We start from the raw sequence: 22,976 nt of genomic DNA, 5'->3' as shown, positions 1-22,976 counted from the left end.
TTTGTCAAAGTTACTGTTTACGCTGTACATTGTTGTTCATATTTGATGTCATCTATTTATTCTCCACAGTATTATTTATTATTTATTATTTATTATTTATTATTTATTATTTATTATTTATTATTTATTATTTATTATTTATTATTTATTATTTATTATTTATTATTTATTTATTTATTTATTGTGTATTTATTTATTATTTATTTATTATTTATTATTTATTATTTATTATTTATTATTTATTATTTATTATTTATTATTTATTTATTTATTTATTTATTGTGTATTTATTTATTATTTATTTATTATTTATTATTTATTATTTATTATTTATTATTTATTATTTATTATTTATTATTTATTATTTATTATTTATTATTTATTATTTATTATTTATTATTTATTATGATGGGAGCCAGGCAACGACACTAACTAATGTGAGTGTGAATGGTTGTTTGTCTATACGTGCCCTGTGATTGGCCGGCCACCAGTCCAGGGTTGTACCCCCGCCTCTCGCCCGAAAAAGACAGCTGGGATAGGCTCCAGCACCGCTTATTTTTTTGTCCCTTTTGTATTGAGTTGTGGACTCCCATAGAGTCGCTACACACAATAACTTTTCTAGATCTTCCAGAATCTGCACCTATTCCGGCTGTATTTCTTCGGATTTTGCGCTCACCCTCGTGAGGATAAGCGGTAGAAAATGAAAGAATGAATAATAACAACTTTTTATAATAATTAATAACAACACACAATCCTCCATGAAGGACACACGACCGTGTGAGTGAGAGAACTAACCCCTTCGCCTTGTCTGACAGTTTCAGACAGCTGTACCAGGACCTGGGTCAGACCATCCGAGCGGCTAACGAAGCGGAAGATCTGCGATGGTGGAGGAACACCCACGGGCCGGGCATGAGCATGAAGTGGCCACAGTACGAGGTAAAAATTGATATTGATTACTCATTACAACAATTATGATTGATGTACGGATATAGGATATCGGAATATGAAAATATCATCTCTGCATATTTTTCCAGTCAGTAGTACTGAATGTGTGGTGGTTTCTGACAAACTGAATGTTAAATAGGCTTTTTCTGTGAAAGCCTTGTTGTTACTGAGTCCTGAGTGGGTCAGTGGAATGTTGGCACACACACACACACACACACACACACACACACACACACACACAGTTTCCCTCAAACTGTCAGTGGAAAACTACTGATTTGGACTGATCCTAATAAAAGACAAATATTTACACAATTCATAAATGCAGCGGAGATTCTGCAACGTAAAAAGCATAAATAAAATCCAGATTTTTTGTCCTTAAATTCCTCATCTAATTGTTAGATTATGCTTTTCCCTCAAGAAATAATGTATCAAATAATGCATTAAAAATATGAACCCAAAATATTTTTATTGTTTAACATAACAGAACATTTAACATAACTTTTATTGAAGACTAATGAACATTGTAAGCATAAACTTATACCAAAATACCGTATTTTCTGGACTATAAGTCGCACTTTTTTTTCATAGGTTGGCTGTTCCTGCGACTTATACTCCAGAGCGACTTATAAATGAAAAAAATTGTTTATGTTACATAAACACTGGACACCTTTTCTGTTCATGTTTATATTTTTTGTGTAGCTGAATAAGCATTGTGTTAGCATATCTTACATCTATTCAGCCTGTTCTATATTTTTTTTATTATTGTTAGAACTTCCGAAGAGGATGTAATGTCTGTTTTGGTCAAGTAGTTTGTCAAATAAATTACCTGCAAAAATAAATGCGACTATATTTATATATATATATATATATTATATAAAAGTATAAATGTGACTTATACTCCAGTGCAACTTATGTATGTTTTTTTCTACCTAATTATGCATTTTTGGCCTTGTGCAACTTATACTCCGGAGCGACTAATAGTCCGGAAAATACGGTAGTTAAAAATAAATTACCCGCAAAAAATGCGACTTATGTATTTTTTTTCTACCTAATTATGCATTTTTGGCCTTGTGCGACTTATTGTCCGGGAAATACGGTAGTTAAAAATAAATTACCCGCAAAAAAATGCGATTTATACGCCGGTGCGACTTATATATATTTTTTTCTACCTAATTATGCATTTTTGGCCTTGTGCGACTTATACTCCGGAGCGACTTATAGTTCGGAAATTTCAGTAGTTAAAAATAAATTACCCGCAAAAAATGCGACTTATACTCTGGTGCGACTTAGGTATGTTTTTTTCTACCTAATTATGCATTTTTGGCCTTGTGCGACTTACGTATACTCCGGAGCGACTAATAGTCCGGAAATTTCGGTAGTTAAAAATAAATTACCCGCAAAAAATGCGACTTATACTCTGGTGCGACTTATGTATGTTTTTTCTACCTAATTATGCATTTTTGGCCTTGTGCGACTTATACTCCGAAGCGACTTATTGTCCGGGAAATACGATAGTTAAAAATAAATTACCCGCAAAAAATGCGACTTATACTCTGGTGCGACTTATGTATTTTTTTTCTACCTAATTATGCATTTTTGGCCTTGTGCGACTTATACTCCGGAGCAACTAATAGTCCGGAAATTTCGGTAGTTAAAAATAAATTACCCGCAAAAAATACGACTTATACTCCGGTGCGACTTATGTATGTTTTTTTCTACCTAATTATGCATTTTTGGCCTTGTGCGACTTATATTCCGAAGCGACTTATTGTCCGGAAAATACGGTCGTTAAAAATAAATTACCCGCAAAAAATGCGACTTATCCTCCGGCGCGACTTATGTATTTTTTTTCTACCTAATTTTGCATTTTTGGCCTTGTGCGACTTATACTCCGGAGCGACTTATACTCCGGAAAATACGGTAGTTAAAAATAAATTACCCACAAAAAATGCGACTTATACTCTGGTGCGACTTATGTATGTTTTTTCTACCTAATTATGCATTTTAATAGATAAACAAGGGATTACTGTCAACAAACATATAATAATAAAATAATAAAAACCATAATGTGAATAAATAACTAAGAATGATGTGTGTGTGTTTTAAAGGAATGGACTCCAGAGACCGGTCGATCAATCAGCAGGAAGGAGCGAGGCGGCCAATCGGACGACAACGTAGTCACCCTCACCAACATTGTGACCTCAGGGGGGGATAACGTCCCACCCAGCCCCGTCGCCCAAAATGCCACCAGGTACAGGACAACCTCTTCACCTTCACAGTGCAAACAATTCTTTTCAAGTTTTCCCTGTGATGCATTGGGGCGCTGCAGTGACATCAGCCTCCCTCTGGAATCTGAGCTTCCGGGTTCTCTGGCTTCCTCTGGTGGACAGAGGCAGCATTGCGGTGACATTAGGCTGAGTAGTTAGCATGGTGGCAACACAAGTCAGAAGATCGGGAAGTCCTGGGTTTGAATCTCTAGTGAGGATAAGCGGCACTAACTGCTAACACTAACTGTTCCCGTTTTGTTTAGCTAGCTAAGAGGATGTAAACAAGGGAGGACAAAGTGATTAAGGACACAATGTGTTAATAACAACGAAACAAATGAATGCAAACCGAGGTATAATTGTGGCGTGAATTTTTGACGTTAAACATGCTAACTGGGGCAGATGCTAACTGCTAAACTGAAGAAACCACATATAGTTGGCGGGTAGACAAATGTTATTAAAATGAACAAAGCATTATTAGAGCCCTGTAGACATGACAAAACATGATCCTTTTTTTTATTTACAACATATTGCGCAACTGCAGGGTCTTGAGACACATGCTAACTCGCAAACTAGAGAGCTAGCCACCTAAACGGTAGCCTTCAAGTTATTTCCTTTTAAACTTAAATAGCCAAAAACTTACCACTTCCACACGGATAGGGAGGATAACTATTAACAGTTATTTAACCTTTAACATGAACATGAATCAAATGTAATAATTTTTGCAGCCGCGTATTAGTTGGCAATAGATTGAACAATAGCGGCTCCAAGATTGACCCCTGGGGAACACCACAGGTCATACCCATTTGTTCTGAGACACAGTTACCGATTTGAAACAAAGTACTTCCTGTCCTTCAGATTGGACTTGAACCATTTTCGAGCACTACCAGAGATTCCAAAAGAGACTCATTGCAAGTTATCACAAGTCTTGATTGCAGTTGCTCCTGCTAGCTTTAGCGGGTCCATGTAGCTTTGGATTTTTTTTTTTTTTTTTTTGACTTCCACACACGTACTAAAAACCATCTCCATCCTCATCTTCTCACCCAGGGTTGCAAAAGACTACTCGTCCGATTGGTCGGATGACGACAACCCGAAGAAGGTGGTGGTAAACGGTGTCGGAGAAGCCGAGGCCAAAGAGGAGCCGGCAGAGGGGGTGCGAGTCCGAGCGCTCTATGATTACGCGGGTCAGGAGGGTGACGAGCTCAGCTTCAAAGCAGGTATTAACCCCAAACTAATTCTTGTTGAGAGGCACCACAGCAGGGATTCGAACCTTGTTTCCAAAAATGGATATCATGCATCAAGTGTTTTTGCGTGTTCGTCATTTTAACAGGAATTTTATTTCCAAAAAAAAAAAATATTCTCCTAATATTCAGACTTTATTGGCATAATATTTTGACTTGGCTGCACATTAGTCTAGTGGTTAGCGTGCAGACATGCATGTTTTATAAATGGTGAAATATGCAAATTTTATGCAATTTTTTGGGGGGCCTAAATGAAGTATTTTTTAGTGGTAATTGCCAATAATATTCAGACTTTATTGCTGTAATATTTTGACTTTATTTGCATAATATTATAACTTTCTCCCCAAACCAATTTTTCAAAAATTATTACTTCATTCTTTTATTTCTCATATGTTTTGATTTTTCACTCACGTTGTATTAATGGTGGAATATGCAAATTCTATGCATTTTTTTTTTGGCCTAAATGAAGTATTTTTTAGATGTAATTGCCAATAATATTCTGACTTTATTGCCGTAATATTTTGACTTTATTTTCATAATATTATAACTTTTTCTCCAACCCAATTTTCTAAAAAAAATGACAACAATATTTTATTTTTCATATGCTTTGAATTTTCACTAACGTTTGATTAATGGTGTAATATGCAAATTCTATGCATATTTTTTTTGGCCTAAATTAAGTATTTTTAGGTGTAATTGCCAATAATATTTGGAGTTTATTGCGGTAATATTTTGACTTTATTTTCATAATATTATAACTTTTTCTCCAACCCAATTTTCTAAAAAATGACAACAATATTTTATTTTTCATATGCTTTGAATTTTCACTCACGTTTGATTAATGGTGGAATATGCAAATTCTATGCATTTTTTTGCCTAAATGAAGTTTTTTTAATTTAATTTAATATGTAATTGCCAATAATATTCTGACTTTATTGCCATAATATTTTGACTTTATTTTCATAATATTATAATTTTCTCCCCAACTCAATTTTCCAAAAATTACTACTTATTTCTTTTATTTCTCATATGTTTTGATTTTTCACTCACGTTGTATTAATGGTGGAATATGCAAATTCTATGCATTTTTTTTGGCCTAAATGAAGTATTTTTTAGATGTAATTGCCAATAATATTCTGACTTTATTGCCGTAATATTTTGACTTTATTTTCATATTATAACTTTCTCCAACCCAATTTTCTAGAAAAATGACAACAATATTTTATTTTTCATATGCTTTGAATTTTCACTCACGTTGTATTAATGGTGGAATATGCAAATTCTATGCATGTTTTTGCCTAAATGAAGTATTTTTTAATTTAATTTAATTTGTAATTGCCAATAATATTCAGACTTTATTGCCATAATATTTTGACTTTATTTTCATAATATTTTTCCCCCAACTCAATTTTCCAAAAATTACTACTTCATTCTTTTATTTCTCATATGTTTTGATTTTTCACTCACGTTTGATTAATGCTGGAATATGCATTTTTTTTGGCATAAATGAAGTAATTTTAGGGGTAATTGCCGATAATATTTGGACTTTATTGCCATAATATTTTGACTTTATTTTCATAATATTATAACTTTTTTCCCCCCAACTCAATTTCCCAAAAATGACAGCTTTCATTCTTTTATTTCTCATATGCTTTATTAATGGTGGATTATTAATGGGTTTTTCCGTGGTCCCCCCCCCCCAGGAGAGGAGCTGCTGAAGCTGGGTGAGGAAGACGAGCAGGGCTGGTGCAAAGGTCAGCTGAGCAGCGGTCAGGTGGGTCTCTATCCCGCCAATTACGTCCAACTCGCCGATTCCTGATGACCCGCCCTCTTCTACGACTTCTTCTTCTTCTTCTTCTACTACTTCTTCTTCTTCACCTCGCCGCCGCCAACGGTACACCTTAGACTCGACTAGTGGATTTACTCACCGATTTTTTTTTTTTTTTTTAATGTTCAACACATTTCAGTTTTTGCGAACACTGAGGGGGAAAGACTCGGTTTGGGAGTTTTAATTTTTTCGTTTTTTGTTTTTTATTCGCAAATCACTAAGTCGCGTGTAACCGCGCAAACTGTGAACATTTTCATTTACGGTTAGACACATTCATGTTTTATTCTTAAAAATAATCATTTAATTTTTTTTAATTAATAATTAATAAATATAAAAATATATATATAATAAATAAATAAATAAATTTAAAAAAAATAATTTACATTTTCCCTCTCTTCGCTTGGTGTGGGCGACGTGACGCTAGCAGTGCCAAGCTAAGCTATCCTGCTGCATAGTTTTATGAAATGCTCTAATATACTATATTCCTTATTATTATTCTTATGTAAAAAAATATATATATATGTGTATATATATATATATATATGTATAAAACCAAATAAGTATTTTAGGTGAAGTTTATGAATTCACCAATTCTTTATGTTTGTCGCTTTTCCCGGTGGCCGAAAATGGAACTGCATGTAGGTTATAATGACAGAACTGCCCTGCTGTCTGACCGAGGGATTTGCACCATCAACCGGGGCGAGGGCACACCGTTTAACGCAAAACGCTTTTATTTGGGATGTTAGCAGGATGTTTATTTTTCTTAGCGTCATTTTTTTTTTTTTTTTTTTATCGATATGTTAGCTTTATGTTATGAGGCTCGTCGTTTTTTTTTTATTATTATTATTATTATTTTACTCATGTATAAATATGCTTTTCGGATTTTCCTGTTAAATTTAGCAACGCCGGGGACTCGGATTCAGTACGAGTCTTTTTTATGTTTTGAGGTTTTTGCATGTTTTACGTTCATATGAGGCTAGCTTGCGATTGCTAGCTCGAACTCCCGACTTCATGCGCTCTTTTTTTTTTTTTTTTTGAGTGTTTTTTCCTTTTACTTTGCCCAAATTGTCAACTGTGCAGCTCATAAAAAGGTTGTCAATTCCAATGTTCTTTTTTTTTTTTTTGTCATTTACTCACACTGACTTACTCACGGTGCAACAAAAACAACACATGTGACATCACGTAATCTAAACACAACACAATAACCATGCGGGTTATTATAACATACTCTTACACAATGATATACATGCAAAAATAACACTACGGCAACAGGAAGTTACCCAGCATACCTTGCGGGTTATGAATGCATATTTTAGATATCCAACTACTGTAAATGCTGCATTAAAATGCATGTGAATTGCATGGAAATGTGTTTTTTTTTTGTTTTTTTTTTTACGAAATCTCCAAGAAATCGAGGCAAACTTAGGAAAATGTGAAGACATTTTTTTTATTTTTTTTATTAAATTAACATTTTTAATCTGTACAGCAAAATGAAATGTCACAATAATTCTCGTCCATTTTCATATTCCAACAAATAACCTGAAAACAAGACGCGGTATATTTGCCTATAAATAGAGAATGGCTATTTTTTTTATTTGGCTTTTATTTTGGACTTGTTCAGATTGGACTTGTGCAGCCTGGGGGGGGGTCGGGAGGGGAGGGGCCGTGGGGAGGGGCGGGGGGCGTTGAGGTTACAGCAACAATTTTACATAGCTGCCACAAATATGGTGCATTTGAGGACCGCCAAAGAACGTGTGAAATCTCAATGCCTGATAAAAAAAAACATGTAAAAATAATGGGCTATTTTTACATTATTTATGTACGCTGTACAGTTTCTGTATTGTACTAAATGATGACAGACTTATGGTGAATGAGATGTGAGTTTTGCGGAAATAGCAGCCATTTTTCGGAGGGAAAAATTAATAATATTAATAATATGAAGTCAGCGTGACCAAAGTGTGGCCCGTGGCTGATTTAAATTTATTTATTAGCCTGTGGCACAGTCAAAAAAATATTTAACAAAAAAAAATAGAAAAAATCAGTAATTCTACAAGAATAAAGTCAAAATATTAAAAGAAAAAAAGTTGTATTAGAATAATGGAAAAAAATGTAGTCAGTAGTATTAAGCGGAAATATTAATAGAAAAAAATATATATATATTTTTAAATAAAGTTATAATTTTTGCAACATTAGTTTGCAATCGCAAGTCTTACAAGAATAAACTCAAAGTGAGGAAAAATAATAATTTTTGTAGCATACATTTAAAATATGAGCAAAACAAAAAATTTAATTTGAGGGAAAAGTTATAATACCATGGCAATAAAGTCATAATATTATGAGAAAAATTTAAAAATATTATTTTTGCAACATTAGTTTGCAATTGCAAGTTTTACAAGAATAAACTCAAAGTGAGGAAAAATAATTTTTGTAGCATAAATTTATAATATGAGCAAAACAAAAAAATTTATTTGAGGTAAAAGTTATAATACCATGGCAATAAAGTCATAATATTATGAGAAAAATTAAAAAATATATAAATAAATACAAATTTAAAAAATTACAAGAAAGTCCAAGTAATTGGAACATATATTTTTCATAATATATATTCTGAAAAAAAATACAAAAAAAATTTTTAATTGAAAAATGTGCAAAAAATGAAAAAAAAGAGCAAAGACAAAAGCTGTTTTTTTAACTATGTGACAAAGCTGAGATGCAGTTATTTCTTGAAATATACTGTGTATGAATATATATATATATTTCATATATATATATATATATATGATAACTTCTTAGCATATCTACAAGTGTTGCTGTACAAAAGTATCCTTTAATTTTTCTCTCTGTGGACCCCATTGTACAGCCCCCATGTGACCGCCCCCACTGGACAGCCCCCAACATCCGGTATGGATTAGTTTGTTGCCATGGGACCGTAAAAATCCGTCGTAAAAAATCACGTCTTGGAGCAACCGCCATTGGAAAAGTTTGATACTGCATCCTTTGGCTTTCACGAGTACGAATCCCATCAGAAACAATGATCCGACAATAAAAAAAAAATGTAATATGTATAAAATATGAATAGATATTTAATGCAAAGAGAACATGGCGGTCATGGCAAGCAGGTTGATCTTCCTGTACAAGCGGGGGAAAAAATGTTGCCTCGTGGTTTCAAACTCTCCTTGTGCGTCTTCTCGAGGCTCTCTTCATGCGCTCTTCGAGTTTTTTTTTTTTTTTTTTTTTACATTTTATTAACATGAAGTGGGAGGAGCGACGGGTGAACTCTACCGGTCCTTCAGTTCTCTGGTCACATGTTTGGTGATGCGACCGCACAGCAGCCCCACCAGGAAGAGGACGCACATGCTCAGTGCGATCATGAGCAGGATGTAGTTCTTGGAGGGCGACGTCATCACCTGCACCGCCAGGTCGGAGAAACCCTCGGCCGGCGCCACCTACGGGACGCACGGGCATAGTCGTGTGATTACGGTTTTTAAACATTAGAGTCCTCTACGGATTAAATAACACCCCTATAGTCATTTTGGCGCTCTGATAACCCAATATGGCCGACATAACAACAGAAAATTGTGACTTTCGGGGTTCAGAGTCGGGTTTTTTAGCCTGAAAGATGTTTTCTCATACGTTTTTAAACAGTATTAGAGTCCTCTACAGATTAAATAACACCCCTATAGTCATTTTTACACTCCTATTACCCAAATATAGTCAACATAAGAACAGAAAATTGTGACATTGGGGGTTCAGAGTCAAGTTTTTTAGCCTAAATGAGATGTTTTCTCATATTATTAGAGTCCTCTAAACACGAAATAACACCCCTATAGTTTTTTTTACACTCCTATTACCCAACATATTCAACATAAAAACATAAAATTGTGACATTGGAGGTTCAGAGTCAAGTTTTTAGCCCAAAAGATGTTTTCTCGTATGTTTTTAAACATTATATTAGAGTCCTCTAAACATGAAATAACACCCCTATAGTTTTTTTTACACTCCTATTACCCAACATATTCGACATAAAAACAGAAAATTGTGACATTGGGGGTTCAGAGTCAGGTTTTTTAGCCTGAATGAGATGTTTTCTCATACGTTTTTAAACATTAGAGTCCTCTACAGATGATATAACACCCCTATAGTCACTTTTACACTCCTATTACCCAAATGTAGTAAACATAAGAACAGGAAATTGTGACATTGGGGGTTTCAGAGTCAAGTTTTTTAGCCTAAAAGATGTTTTATCATACGTTTTTAAACAGTATTAGAGTCCTCTACAGATTAAATAACACCCCTATATTTATGTTTACACTCCTATTACCCAATATAGTCAACATAACAACAGAAAATTGTGACATTGGGTGTTCAGAGTCAAGTTTTTTAGCCTGCATGAGATGTTTTCTCATATTATTAGAGTCCTCTGAACACAAAATAACACCCCTATAGTTATTTTTACACTCCTATTACCCAAATATAGTAAACATAAGAACAGAAAATTGTGAGGTTGGGGGTTCAGAGTCAAGTTTTTTAGCCTGAATGAGATGTTTTCTCATACGTTTGTAAACATTAGAGTCCTCTAAACATGAAATAACACCCCTATAGTCATTTTTACACTCCTATTACTCAATATAGTCCACATAAGAACAGACAATTGTGACACTGGGTGTTCAGAGTCAAGTTTTTTAGCCTGCATGAGATGTTTTCTCATATTATTAGAGTCCTCTGAACACAAAATAACACCCCTATAGTTATTTTTACACTCCTATTACCCAAATATAGTAAACATAAGAACAGAAAATTGTGACATTGGGGGTTCAGAGTCAAGTTTTTTAGCCTGAATGAGATGTTTTCTCATATGTTTTTAAACATTAGAGTCCTCTAAACATGAAATAACACCCCTATAGTCACTTTTCCACTCCTATTACCCAATATAGCCAATATGGATGCAACAGTAGCCCTTTCTAAGGGTAACTCAAACCTGCAAAAAAAAAAAAAGCCTGTTGTTACATTACAGCACCATTGCTGACACCTAGTGACCAGTGTTGAACATTACAGTGTCGTCATGAAAAGGGTGAACAATATGGCTTCCTGGTCGGTACCTTGGCGGCGTAGCTCCACATGTCGATGCGATCCTGGAGTCGTTTCTTACACTCGGGCTGCAGGCGAACTCGCTTGTCCTGCAACGCCTCCATCAGACACGACATCTCTGCATCGTGACGCAAAACCACCATCATAACATGGACACGTCTCGACCGCTACAACATCTCTGGATTTGTTGACAAGAAAAGCCACTCCGAATAGTGCAGTCAATTATTGTGGCCACTAGATGTCGCCAAAATCATCCCACTGAAAACTAGTGGAAACATAACAGTTAAATTTACAAGAGAGGCCACTGCAAATAGTGCAGTAAATTATTATGGCCACAAGATGTCGCCAAAATCATCCCACTGAAATCTAGTGGAAACATAACAGTTAAATTCACAGGAGAGGCCACTGCAAATAGTGCAGTAAATTATTGTGGCCACAAGATGTCGCCAAAAATCATCCCACTGAAAACTAGTGGAAACATTATATAACAGTTAAATAAACATTAATAAACATTTACATATTCAATGATGGCCCCCGTGTGAAAAACCTAATAACTGGTCGTACCACCCTTAGCAGCAACAACTGCAATCAAGCATTTGTGATAACTTGCAATGAGTCGCCTCTTTAGTTGTTCAGTTGTGGAGTCTTTTGTGACCTCTTGGATGAGTCATCATTTTTGATTTTATTAACGGCAGCTCCTCGGGAAGGTTCACCACTGTTCCGTTTTCCATTTATAGGTAATGGCTCTCACTGTGGTTTGCTGGAGTCCCAAATCGCTTTTTTTTTTTTTTTTTTTTTACTCAAATGTCTAGTCCAGGGGTCTCAAACACGCGGCCCGCGGGCCAAATGTAGCACCAGTTTGAGGCCCCCGCCTTGATATGAAAGTTTGATACGGATGCTGTATGGTATCATGTACCCAGAAAAAATGATTACGTTTGATTCATGTTCATGTTAAAGGTTAAATAACTGTTAATAGTTATCCTCCCTCTCCGTGTGGAAGTGGTAATTTTTCGGCTATTTAAGTTGAAAGGAAATAACTGGAAGGCTACCGTTTAGGTCGCTAGCTCTCTAGTTTGCCAGTTAGCATGTGTCTCAAGACCCTGCAGTTGCGCAATATGTTGTAAATAAAAAGTATAAATGTAATAAATAATAAATAATTTGTATACCCACCAACTATATGTGGTTTCTTAAATTTTTATTATTTGCCGTTTTATTATTATTATTATTATATTTATTTATTACTGATTGATTTTCTTTATTATTGATTTGTTTATTTTTCATCTTATTTTGTGGAGAAAAATAAAAATTAAGATATTTGAGAACAGTGAACCAAAGCACTGAAAAAGTTTGTATATTTTTCTGTTTTTAATAAATGCATTATTTTTTTTTTGGAAAACCTGATGTGGCCCAGCCTTGCCCCAGACCCTAGCTCCAGTGGCCCCCAGGTAAATTGAGTTTGAGACCCCTGGTCTAGTCTGACAGCTCTCAAGTATTTTTAGTTAAGTTATTCATTCATTCATTTTCTACCGCTTAGACTCATTGCAAGTTATCACAAATGCTTGATTGCAGTTGTTGCTGCTAAGACTGTGTGAAATGAAAGCACCTACGTCTTCCTCTGCCGGGTGTGATAGCAGCGCAGTGATGCTTCAGGTCCAGGGCGCAGGCCGTGTGGAGGACCGGGTCTACAAAGATGTCTGCTTTACTCTCCTTCAGCATGTTCAGCACTTCCTGCAGACGAGAAGTAGTCGTAGCAGTATTACCATTATTATTTTTCATGGTATTTTTTCTTTTTTTATATTATATATATATATTATTATTTTATATTTTTTATTATATATTATAGTCATTTTTAAAGTCAAGTCGAGTCAAGTTTTTTAGCCTGAATGAGATGTTTTCTCATACATTTTTAAACATAGAGTCCTCTACACATGAAATAGCACCCCTATAGTCATATTTACACTCCTATTACCCAATATGGCCGACATAACAACAGAAACTTGTAACATTGGGGGTTCAAAGTTGAGTTTTTTAGCCTGAATGAGATGTTTTCTCATACGTTTTTAAACATTAGAGTCCTCTACACATTAAATAACAGCCCTATAGTCATTTTTACACTGCTATTACCCAATATGGCCGACATAACAACAGAAAATTATGACATTGCGGGTTCAGAGTCAGGTTTTTTAGGCTTAATGAGATGTTTTCTCATACGTTTTTAAACATGAGAGTCCTCTACACATTAAATAACACCCCTATAGTTATTTTTGCACTCCTATTACCCAATATAGTCAACATAAGAACAGAAAATTGTGACATTGGGGGTTCAGAGTCAAGTTTTTTTAACCTGAATGAGATATTTTATCATACTTTTTAAACAGAGTCCTCTACAGATTAAATAACACCCCTATAGTAATTTTTGCACTCCTATTACTCAATATAGTCAACATAAGAACAGAAAATTGTGACATTGGGGGTTCAGAGTCAAGTTTTTTAGCCTGAATGAGATGTTTTCTCATATGTTTATAAACATTAGAGTCCTCTACAGATTAAATAACACCCCTATAGTTATTTTTACACTCCTATTACTCAATATAGTCAACATAAGAACAGAAAATTGTGACATTGGGGGTTCAGAGTCAAGTTTTTTAGCCTGAATGAGATGTTTTCTGTGGAAAAAAACTAGCCTATTTTCAGATGTGTCCTTGAACACATCCAGGCATTTTCCCATACCTTTTTACAGGCGTCCTGTTTGATCTTGAGCAGGTTTACTTTCAGACATTCTTCCACCTGACCAGTCTGCTCCTGGGCGGCGGCCTCCTCGGCACACAGCTTGGAGATCTGGGGGAGAAGGTGCAAATGTCGAGGAGAGGACATTCTATGATTGACAGTCCGTCAACATGCTCACCTCGTCTGAGCAATGCATCTGCAGCTGTGGGTCCAGTCGGTAGTCCAGCGCAGACTCCTGGAGAATCACTCGGATCTGGTCCTCACAGTCCGGAGACAATCTCTGACACGTTGGAAGGTGAGATTTAAGATGTCCTCAGTTAGGACATGAACTTGATCTCCGAAGATCGGACTCACCTGATCGGCGTATTTGAGCTTGAGGCAGGCGATCACCTGACCCTCCAGCTCGCTGTCTTCGCTCCCTTTGTTCAGGATGGACTGGCAGAACTTGGGAATGTCCGCTCGGCAAGATTTCCTCAACACCGGGTTCAACCTGTAGTCTGAGGATACATGGCGGACCGCTTTTGGCAGTGACTTCCTGCTCATTATTAGAGTCCTCTAAACACAAAATAACACCCCTATAGTTATTTTTACACTCCTACTACCCAATATAGTCGACATAAAAACATAAAATTGTGACATTGGGGGTTCAGAGTTAAGTTTTTTAGCCTGAATGAGATGTTTTCTCATATGTTTTTAAACATTATTAGAGTCCTCTAAACATGAAATAACACCCCTATAGTTATTTTTACACTCCTATTACCCAATATAGTCGACAAAAAAACAAAATATTGTGACATTGGGGGTTCAAAGTCAAGTTTTGTAGCCCAAAAAGATGTTTTCTCATATGTTTTCAAACATTATTAGAGTCCTCTACAGATTAAATAACACCCCTATAGTCACTTTTACACTCCTATTACTCAATATAGTCAACATAAGAACAGAAAATTGTGACATTGGGTTTCAGAGTTAAGTTTTTTAGCCTAAATGAGATGTTTTCTCATATTATTAGAGTCCTCTAAACACAAAATAACACCCCTATAGTTATTTTTACACTCCTATTACCCAATATAGTCAACATAAGAACAGAAAATTGTGACATTGGGGGTTCAGAGTCAAGTTTTTTTAGCCTTAATGAGATGTTTTTTATACGTTTTTAAGCATTTTTAGAGTCCTCTACACATGAAATAGCACCCCTATAGTCACTTTTACAGTACAATTTCCCAATATAGTCAACATAACAGAACATTTTGACATTTGGGGTTCAGAGTCAAGTTTTTTAGCCTGAATGAGATGTTTTCTCATATGTTTTTAAACATTATTAGAGTCCTCTACAGATTAAATAACACCCCTATAGTGACTTTTACACTCCTATTACCCACCCAATATAGTCAACATAAGAACAGAAAATTATGACATTGGGTTTCAGAGTTAAGTTTTTTTTAGCCTAAATGAGTGTTTTCTCATATTATTAGAGTCCTCTAAACACGAAATAACACCCCTATAGTTATTTTTACACACCTATTACCCAAATATAGTAAACATAAGAACAGAAAATTGTGAGGTTGGGGGGTTTTTTAGCCTGAATGACATGTTTTCTCATACGTTTTTGAACATTAGAGTCCTCTAAACACAAAATAACACCCCTATAGTTATTTTTACACTCCTATTACCCAATATAGTCGACATAAAAACATAAAATTGTGACATTGGGGGTTCAGAGTCAAGATTTTTAGCCCAAAAGATGTTTTCCCATATGTTTTTAAACATCATTAGAGTCCTTTACACATGAAATAACACCCCTATAGTTATTTTTAGACTCCTATTACCCAATATAGTTGACAAAAAAACAAAAAATTGTGACATTGGGGGTTCAGAGTCAAGTTTTTTAGCCCAAAAGATGTTTTCTCATATGTTTTCAAACATTATTAGAGTCCTCTACACATTGAAATAACACCCCTATAGTCATTTTTACACTCTGATAACCCAATATGGCCGACATAACAACAGAAAATTGTGACATTGGGGGTTCAGAGTCAGGTTTTTTTAGCCTGAAAGATGTTTTCTCATACGTTTTTAAACAATGTTCGAGTCCTCTACAGATTAAATAACACCCCTATAGTTTTTTACACTCCTATTACGCAATATATTTGACAAAAAAAACATAAAATTGTGACATTGGGGGTTCAGAGTCAAGTTTTTTTAGCCCAAAAGATGTTTTCTCATACGTTTTTAAACATTATTAGAGTCCTCTAAACACAAAATAACACCCCTATAGTTATTTTTACACTCCTATTACCCAATATAGTCGACATAAAAACATAAAATTGTGACATTGGGGGTTCAGAGTCAAGATTTTTAGCCCAAAAGATGTTTTCCCATATGTTTTTAAACATCATTAGAGTCCCTTACACATGAAATAACACCCCTATAGTTATTTTTAGACTCCTATTACCCAATATAGTTGACAAAAAAACAAAAAATTGTGACATTGGGGGTTCAGAGTCAAGTTTTTTAGCCCAAAAGATGTTTTCTCATATGTTTTCAAACATTATTAGAGTCCTCTACACATTGAAATAACACCCCTATAGTCATTTTTACACTCTGATAACCCAATATGGCCGACATAACAACAGAAAATTGTGACATTGGGGGTTCAGAGTCAGGTTTTTTTAGCCTGAAAGATGTTTTCTCATACGTTTTTAAACAATGTTCGAGTCCTCTACAGATTAAATAACACCCCTATAGTTTTTTACACTCCTATTACGCAATATATTTGACAAAAAAAACATAAAATTGTGACATTGGGGGTTCAGAGTCAAGTTTTTTTAGCCCAAAAGATGTTTTCTCATACGTTTTTAAACATTATTAGAGTCCTCTAAACACAAAATAACACCCCTATAGTTATTTTTACACTCCTATTACCCAATATAGTCGACATAAAAACATAAAATTGTGACATTGGGGGTTCAGAGTGATGTTTTCTCACACCATGGACTTGCCGTCCTTGAACACTTCTCATTTATCTTTTCAGGAAGTACCACCAAGAAAGTGAAAGTGAAAGTGAAAGCGTACCTGTGTTCTGCGTGATCTGTCTCTTTGTGATCATCTGCTTGCACTTTGGATCCATCAGCTCGCTGTTCTTGTTCTGCTTCAGACACTGAAGAACATTTCTGGCATCGGCTTCAGTGCAGAACCTCTGCAGAAGAGACCGAGTTCCATATTATGTTTTTGTTTTTGGAAATATGATTCAGATTCAGTTCTTCTCAGGACCTTAATCATCTGCTTGCAGACTCTCATCAACTGGTAGTCCAGCTCGGGGTCTGTCATCTCGGCCTCCTGCAGCCTGAAGATCCTCTGATGGCAGCGTTGGCTGAGCTGCTTCTTCTGCTCCTTCAGACACTCGATCATCTGATTGACGGTGAGGAGCGAACCGATGAAAGCGTGAGACGTGCGCCATGTTGCCGTCTTCCCCCCCGGAACTTTTACCTGGGCGTTGCCAAACGCTACGTTGGGACACAGGCGACCGATGTCCAACTTGCAGGGCTCGTACAACTCCGGGTCCAACCTGATGTCCTCCGACTGGCGAGACATATTTGACATATCACTTTTTCCATATCCGTATCCCAGATCTATAAATACATCTACCATCTACCATCTCCAGCTCCTCCACACGCAGTTGCTTCCGACATTTGAGGGACACCCGCTGCTCTTTGGCCTCATGCAGCGTGTCGTTCCTGACGGTGGTACTCAGGCAGATGACCACGTCGACCCTGATGAGTCGATAATGGGTAATAAAAAAAAAAGATAATGGGTAATTCCAGTGTAAAGTTGACTATAGGGATGCTATTTCATGTCCAGAGGTCTCTAATCATGTTAATAACTGTACTTAGCAGGCCTTAAACAGGAACTCAGAAATCCAAATCTAAAATCCCCCCTTGAGATGAGTTGATAATGGGTAATTACAGTGTAAAGTTGACTATAGGGGTGCTATTTCTTGTCTAGAAGGCTCTAATCATGTTAATAACTGTACTTAGAAGCTCTAAAACAGGAACTCAAACATCTAAATCTAAAATACCCCCTTAGGCTTTGAGATGAGTCGATAGTGGGTAATTCCAGTGTAAAGTTGACTGACTATAGGGATGCTATTTCATGTCCAGAGGGCTCTAATCATGTTAATAACTGTACTTAGAAGGCCTGAAACAGGAAGTCAAACATCTAAATATAAAATCCCCCCTTAGGCTTTGAGATGGGTCAATAATGGGTAATAAAAAAATGGGTAATTACAGTGTAAAGGTGACTATAGGGGTGCTATTTCATGTCTAGAAGGCTCTAATCATGTTAATAACTGTACTTAGAAGGCTTTAAACAGGAACTCGGAAATCCAAATCTAAAATCCCCCCTTGAGATGAGTTGATCATAGGTAATTACAGTGTAAAGTTGACTATAGGGGTGCTATTTCTTGTCTAGAAGGCTCTAATCATGTTAATAACTGTACTTAGAAGGCCTAAAACAGGAACTCAAAAATCCAAATCTACAATCCCCCCTTAGGCTTTGAGATGAGTCCATAATGGGTTGTAAAGGTGACTATAGGGGTGCTATTTCATGTCTAGAAGGCTCTAATCATGTTAATAACTGTACTTAGAAGGCCTTAAACAGGAACTCAGAAATCCAAATCTAAAACCCCCCCTTGAGATGAGTTGATCATGGGTAATTACAGTGTAAAGTTGACTATAGGGGTGCTATTTCTTGTCTAGAAGGCTCTAATCATGTTAATAACTGTACTTAGAAGCTCTAAAACAGGAACTCAGAAAATCAAATCTAAAAGCCCTCTTAGGCTTTGAGATGAGTCGATAATTACAGTGTAAAGGTAACTATAGGGGTGCTATCTCTTCTCTAGAAGGCTCTAATCATGTTAATAACTGTACTTAGAAGGCCTAAAACAGGAACTCAAAAATCCAAATCTAAAAGCCCTCTTGGGCTTTGAGATGAGTCGATAATTACAGTGTAAAGGTAACTATAGGGATGCTATTTCATGTCTAGAGGGCTCTAATCATGTTAATAACTGTACTTAGAAGGCCTGAAACAGGAACTCAAACATCTAAATCTAAAATACCCCCTTAGGCTTTGAGATGAGTCGATAGTGGGTAATTCCAGTGTAAAGTTGACTGACTATAGGGATGCTATTTCTTGTCTAGAAGGCTCTAATCATGTTAATGACTGTACTTGGAAGGCCTTAAACAGGAACTCAGAAATCCAAATCTAAAATCCCCCCTTGAGATGAGTCGATAATGGGTAATAAAAAAAAGATAATGGGTAATTACAGTGTAAAGTTGACTATAGGGATGCTATTTCATGTCTAGAGGGCTCTAATCATGTTAATAACTGTACTTAGAAGGCCTGAAACAGGAACTCAGAAAATCAAATCTAAAATCCCCCCTTAGGCTTTGGGCTGAGTTCGATAATGGGTAATTACAGTGTAAAGTTGGCTATAGGGATGCTATTTCATGTCTAGAGGGCTCTAATCATGTTAATAACTGTACTTAGAAGGCCTTAAACAGGAACTCCAAATCTAAAAATCCCCGCTTTCGGCTTTGAGATGAGCCGATCCTTGAACTTACTTCTTTTTGATGTTTGGACACAAGCGAAGAACATCCTCTTTGCAAGCCATCTTGAATTTATAAGAGAAGCGGAAATCCTTCATCTGAATCTTCATATTGAGGACAACGAGACTTTGTGTTAGACAAAACGCCGTTACACAAACATTCAGTATCAGAACCACTTGATAATAATAATTAAGATATTAAGATAATAATTAATAAATTCAATAATAAATACATACACAACAACAGCAAACCTTCTCGTCTGATTAAACCTACCAGTTGGAAGTGAGTCACGCCCACCGAACATTTGTCGTTCATTTCCTTTTGGTGTTTGTTCTGAACCAAACACTCCATAAGATCGCCGGTGTCGATTTGGTTGTCTGCCAAATCCTGGCCACAAACACACACAATAAAGTTTTTACAATCCTATAAACCGAGGGGTGTCCAAACCACATCGAGGGCCACATAGTGGAAAAATGAAAGATGCAACTTTTGCTATTTTGATATTTTTTCAAAGGTTAACGGGTTTGAATTATCTCACAACAGGCACGATACAAGTGTAAAGGTGACTATAGGGGTGTTATTTCATTTCTAGGGGGCTCTAATAATGTTACAAAATGCATTTAGGCATGTAAACAGATTTTACATGCTCTGACTATGAAAATATTTAATTTTAATAAGAAATCAACAAACGCTTACTTTTATGTTATTATTTATGTATATATGTACATTATATATATAAAATGTATATAAACAAGTGGTTAAATAGACAAAAACAATGGTTTCGGTGACAGCCATGTGCTCTTCTCGCGATTAGACAATCTTTGACGTTTTTTCTTCTCTATATAAGCTAGCAAAGGCAGAAACGACTTGGGTAAAAGACAGTGATGTCATGTGGTTTCTGAGTTGATTTAAAATGTATTAATTGCTTTATAATAGGTAATACATATGTTAAACCGTATGGCCCAACTGGTTAAAAAGCTATGATATAAAGATAAAAGTGAGACGTCTCCAAAAACAATCGTTTCAGCGACAAGCAGAGTAAGTGCTGTTCTCACAGAGACAATCTTTGACGTTTTTTTTTTCTTCTCTCCGTGAAGCATGAGCTAGCAATTGTAAAAATGAAGTTTAAAAAGCAAATAAACAAGCTGTGTTTGATTTAAATAGTTTGCGCAGTGGGATACTTTCGTCTTTGTGAGTATCTATGTGTAAAAAAAAACACTTAAAATAGAGAATGTGTTTGTAAACTTGACTGTGTGATGTACTGTGGCTGTTAGCCATCTTGTGTTTTAGCTAGCTACTTGTGTTTAGCATATTTAATGTACATTTATAGGTATTAAATGTATTCTCTGTATGTTACAGTTATCGCACGCATACAGGCACGACAAAGAAAGCTTCACTAAAGCAAGAAAAGTAAGCTTTGTGTACGGAGTTTTGTTTATCGGTTCGCTGGTTGTCGACGAGTCTGAGGACAGTACACTAAAAGTACGCGCTTTCATATTAGGGTCACCAAAGGCCAGAAAAAGTCATTGGATTTGGCCCGGCTGCTTTTTTTTTCTTAAATATTGTCTAGAGTGGTCTAAATACTTACTAAATACAGCAAACAAGTTGGCAACAATGTATCCCTCCGGCTGCGTCTTCATCCGATAAGGTGTGTTTAAGCAAAGAGTAACGCCGCCATCTACTGTACAGAGTTGGAACTACACACCAGACTCAGTGCCATAATTAGGCCTGCTGGGCCAATATTATAATAATTAATCTCCAAATGTTACACAGTATTATATTATATATTACACAGTAATCAGTAACAATATTACTATAATATTATGTATTGATTACTAAAGAAGGAAAAAGGTAGAAACAATTTTTTTTTCTGATTAGACAGGAGTCTAATACAGCCATAGCACACAATATTATGTGCGTCAAAATAGGACATTCATGCAAAATAAGGCAAAAACGGTCATTTATCAGAAGGTACAATTCTACATAAAAATTTTCGACATCAAATGTTTTGTTTTCCTTTGCACAAAATGCAAAGGAGTGGCCAAAATGCATGCATGTCGAGAAATTTCATGACCTTTTGATTCAAAACTTAAGGCAGATCATTATAAGCAGCTGGTGGCAAAACTGCTGAAGTGCTACAAAGTCCTTAGCTGCAATATGTCACTGAAGATACACTTTTTGGCATTCCCATTTAGAAGTAAGCGATGAGTTTTGATGACTTTTTGTAGTTTTAAGTGATACTTTAGCTTGTTTTTAATTACATATTCAATTAAACATATGCGATTTTGACCACACACACACAAACACTAAACCACTGGTTCCCACAGAGCCCGTGTACAAGTGTGCAATTGTGTGTGTGTGTGTGTGTGTTTGTGTGCGAATATTCTTACACGGCAGTGGGTCTGGATCATGGGCTCGCACGCTCTGATCAGCAGCGCATCGATTTGGATGTCCTGAGTGGGACGACAATACGAAAAGAGCTAAATGTGTGATTTCGCGACATCAATAACAAAGTCATAACACTGTTTGACCTCTGACCTCTGATTCTAACTCCGTCAGGTTGCCCACCACTTCCCTGCAAGCCGACACCAGGTCCTCCAAATGCTCCTGGAGACACTCCAACTCCTGTAACAAAACACCAATAGACCCTTTACTCCAGGGGTCTCAAACTCAATTTACCTGGGGGGCCACTGGAGCTAGGGTCTGGGTAAGGCTGGGCCGCATCAGGTTTTCAAAAAAACAACAAAAAAACGCATTTATTAAAAACAAAAAAAATTTAAAAACTTCGCTTTGGTTCCAATTTTCTACAATAAAAGCTCTGATAAAACATTCCACTGTTCTCAAATATCTTACTTTTTATTTTTCTACACAAAATAAGATGAAAAATAAATAAACAAATCAAGAATAAAGAAAATCAATCAGTAATAAATAAATATAATAATAATAATAAAACCTTAATAAACCACATATAGTTGGCGGGTAGACAAATGATTTTTTTCATATTAAAATGAACAAAGCATTATTAGAGCCCTGTAGACATGACAAAACACGACTATAGTCACATTTATACTCTTTTTATTTATTTACAACATATTGCGCAACTGCAGGGGTCTTGAGACACATGCTAACTCGCAAACTAGAGAGCTAGCGACCTAAACGGTAGCCTTCAAGTTATTTCCTTTCAACTTAAATAGCCAAAAACTTACCACTTCCACATGGATAGTGAGGATAACTATTAACAGTTATTTAACCTTTAACATGAACATGAATCAAACGTAAT

General features: G+C 35.8%; 2 protein-coding genes across 6 annotated transcripts in view; one reads left to right on the top strand and one right to left on the bottom strand.

Annotated features, from left to right (window-relative positions):
- Window positions 1–6,585, top strand: part of pacsin3 (protein kinase C and casein kinase substrate in neurons 3) — a 26,101-nt gene extending 19,516 nt beyond the window's left edge. For all 4 annotated transcript variants that reach the window (XM_058076847.2, XM_058076846.2, XM_058076845.2 and 1 more), the window contains 4 exons: window positions 816–936; window positions 3,054–3,196; window positions 4,257–4,426; window positions 6,154–6,585. In XM_058076847.2, the coding sequence (XP_057932830.2) occupies window positions 816–936; window positions 3,054–3,196; window positions 4,257–4,426; window positions 6,154–6,269 (550 nt within the window). In that variant the 3' untranslated portion in view covers window positions 6,270–6,585. The remainder of the gene's footprint in view (window positions 1–815; window positions 937–3,053; window positions 3,197–4,256; window positions 4,427–6,153) is intronic.
- Window positions 6,586–7,679: 1,094 nt separating this feature from the next.
- Window positions 7,680–22,976, bottom strand: part of LOC131131866 (Golgi apparatus protein 1-like) — a 30,309-nt gene continuing 15,012 nt past the window's right edge. For both annotated transcript variants that reach the window (XM_058076843.2, XM_058076844.2), the window contains 14 exons: window positions 22,235–22,321; window positions 22,087–22,149; window positions 19,970–20,083; window positions 19,712–19,800; window positions 17,746–17,863; window positions 17,580–17,672; window positions 17,364–17,501; window positions 17,166–17,289; window positions 14,448–14,590; window positions 14,272–14,373; window positions 14,097–14,204; window positions 12,974–13,094; window positions 11,378–11,484; window positions 7,680–9,724 (listed from right to left, as the gene is read on the bottom strand). In XM_058076843.2, coding sequence (XP_057932826.2) covers window positions 9,557–9,724; window positions 11,378–11,484; window positions 12,974–13,094; window positions 14,097–14,204; window positions 14,272–14,373; window positions 14,448–14,590; window positions 17,166–17,289; window positions 17,364–17,501; window positions 17,580–17,672; window positions 17,746–17,863; window positions 19,712–19,800; window positions 19,970–20,083; window positions 22,087–22,149; window positions 22,235–22,321 — 1,575 coding nt within the window. In that variant the 3' untranslated portion in view covers window positions 7,680–9,556. The remainder of the gene's footprint in view (window positions 9,725–11,377; window positions 11,485–12,973; window positions 13,095–14,096; window positions 14,205–14,271; window positions 14,374–14,447; window positions 14,591–17,165; window positions 17,290–17,363; window positions 17,502–17,579; window positions 17,673–17,745; window positions 17,864–19,711; window positions 19,801–19,969; window positions 20,084–22,086; window positions 22,150–22,234; window positions 22,322–22,976) is intronic.

This window comes from Doryrhamphus excisus, linkage group LG1, assembly GCF_037039965.1.
Source record: "Doryrhamphus excisus strain RoL-2023G ecotype Guam linkage group LG1, RoL_Dexc_Guam_v1.1, whole genome shotgun sequence".
NCBI lineage: Eukaryota > Metazoa > Chordata > Actinopteri > Syngnathiformes > Syngnathidae > Doryrhamphus > Doryrhamphus excisus.
This window is presented reverse-complemented; position numbering and strand designations above follow the sequence as displayed.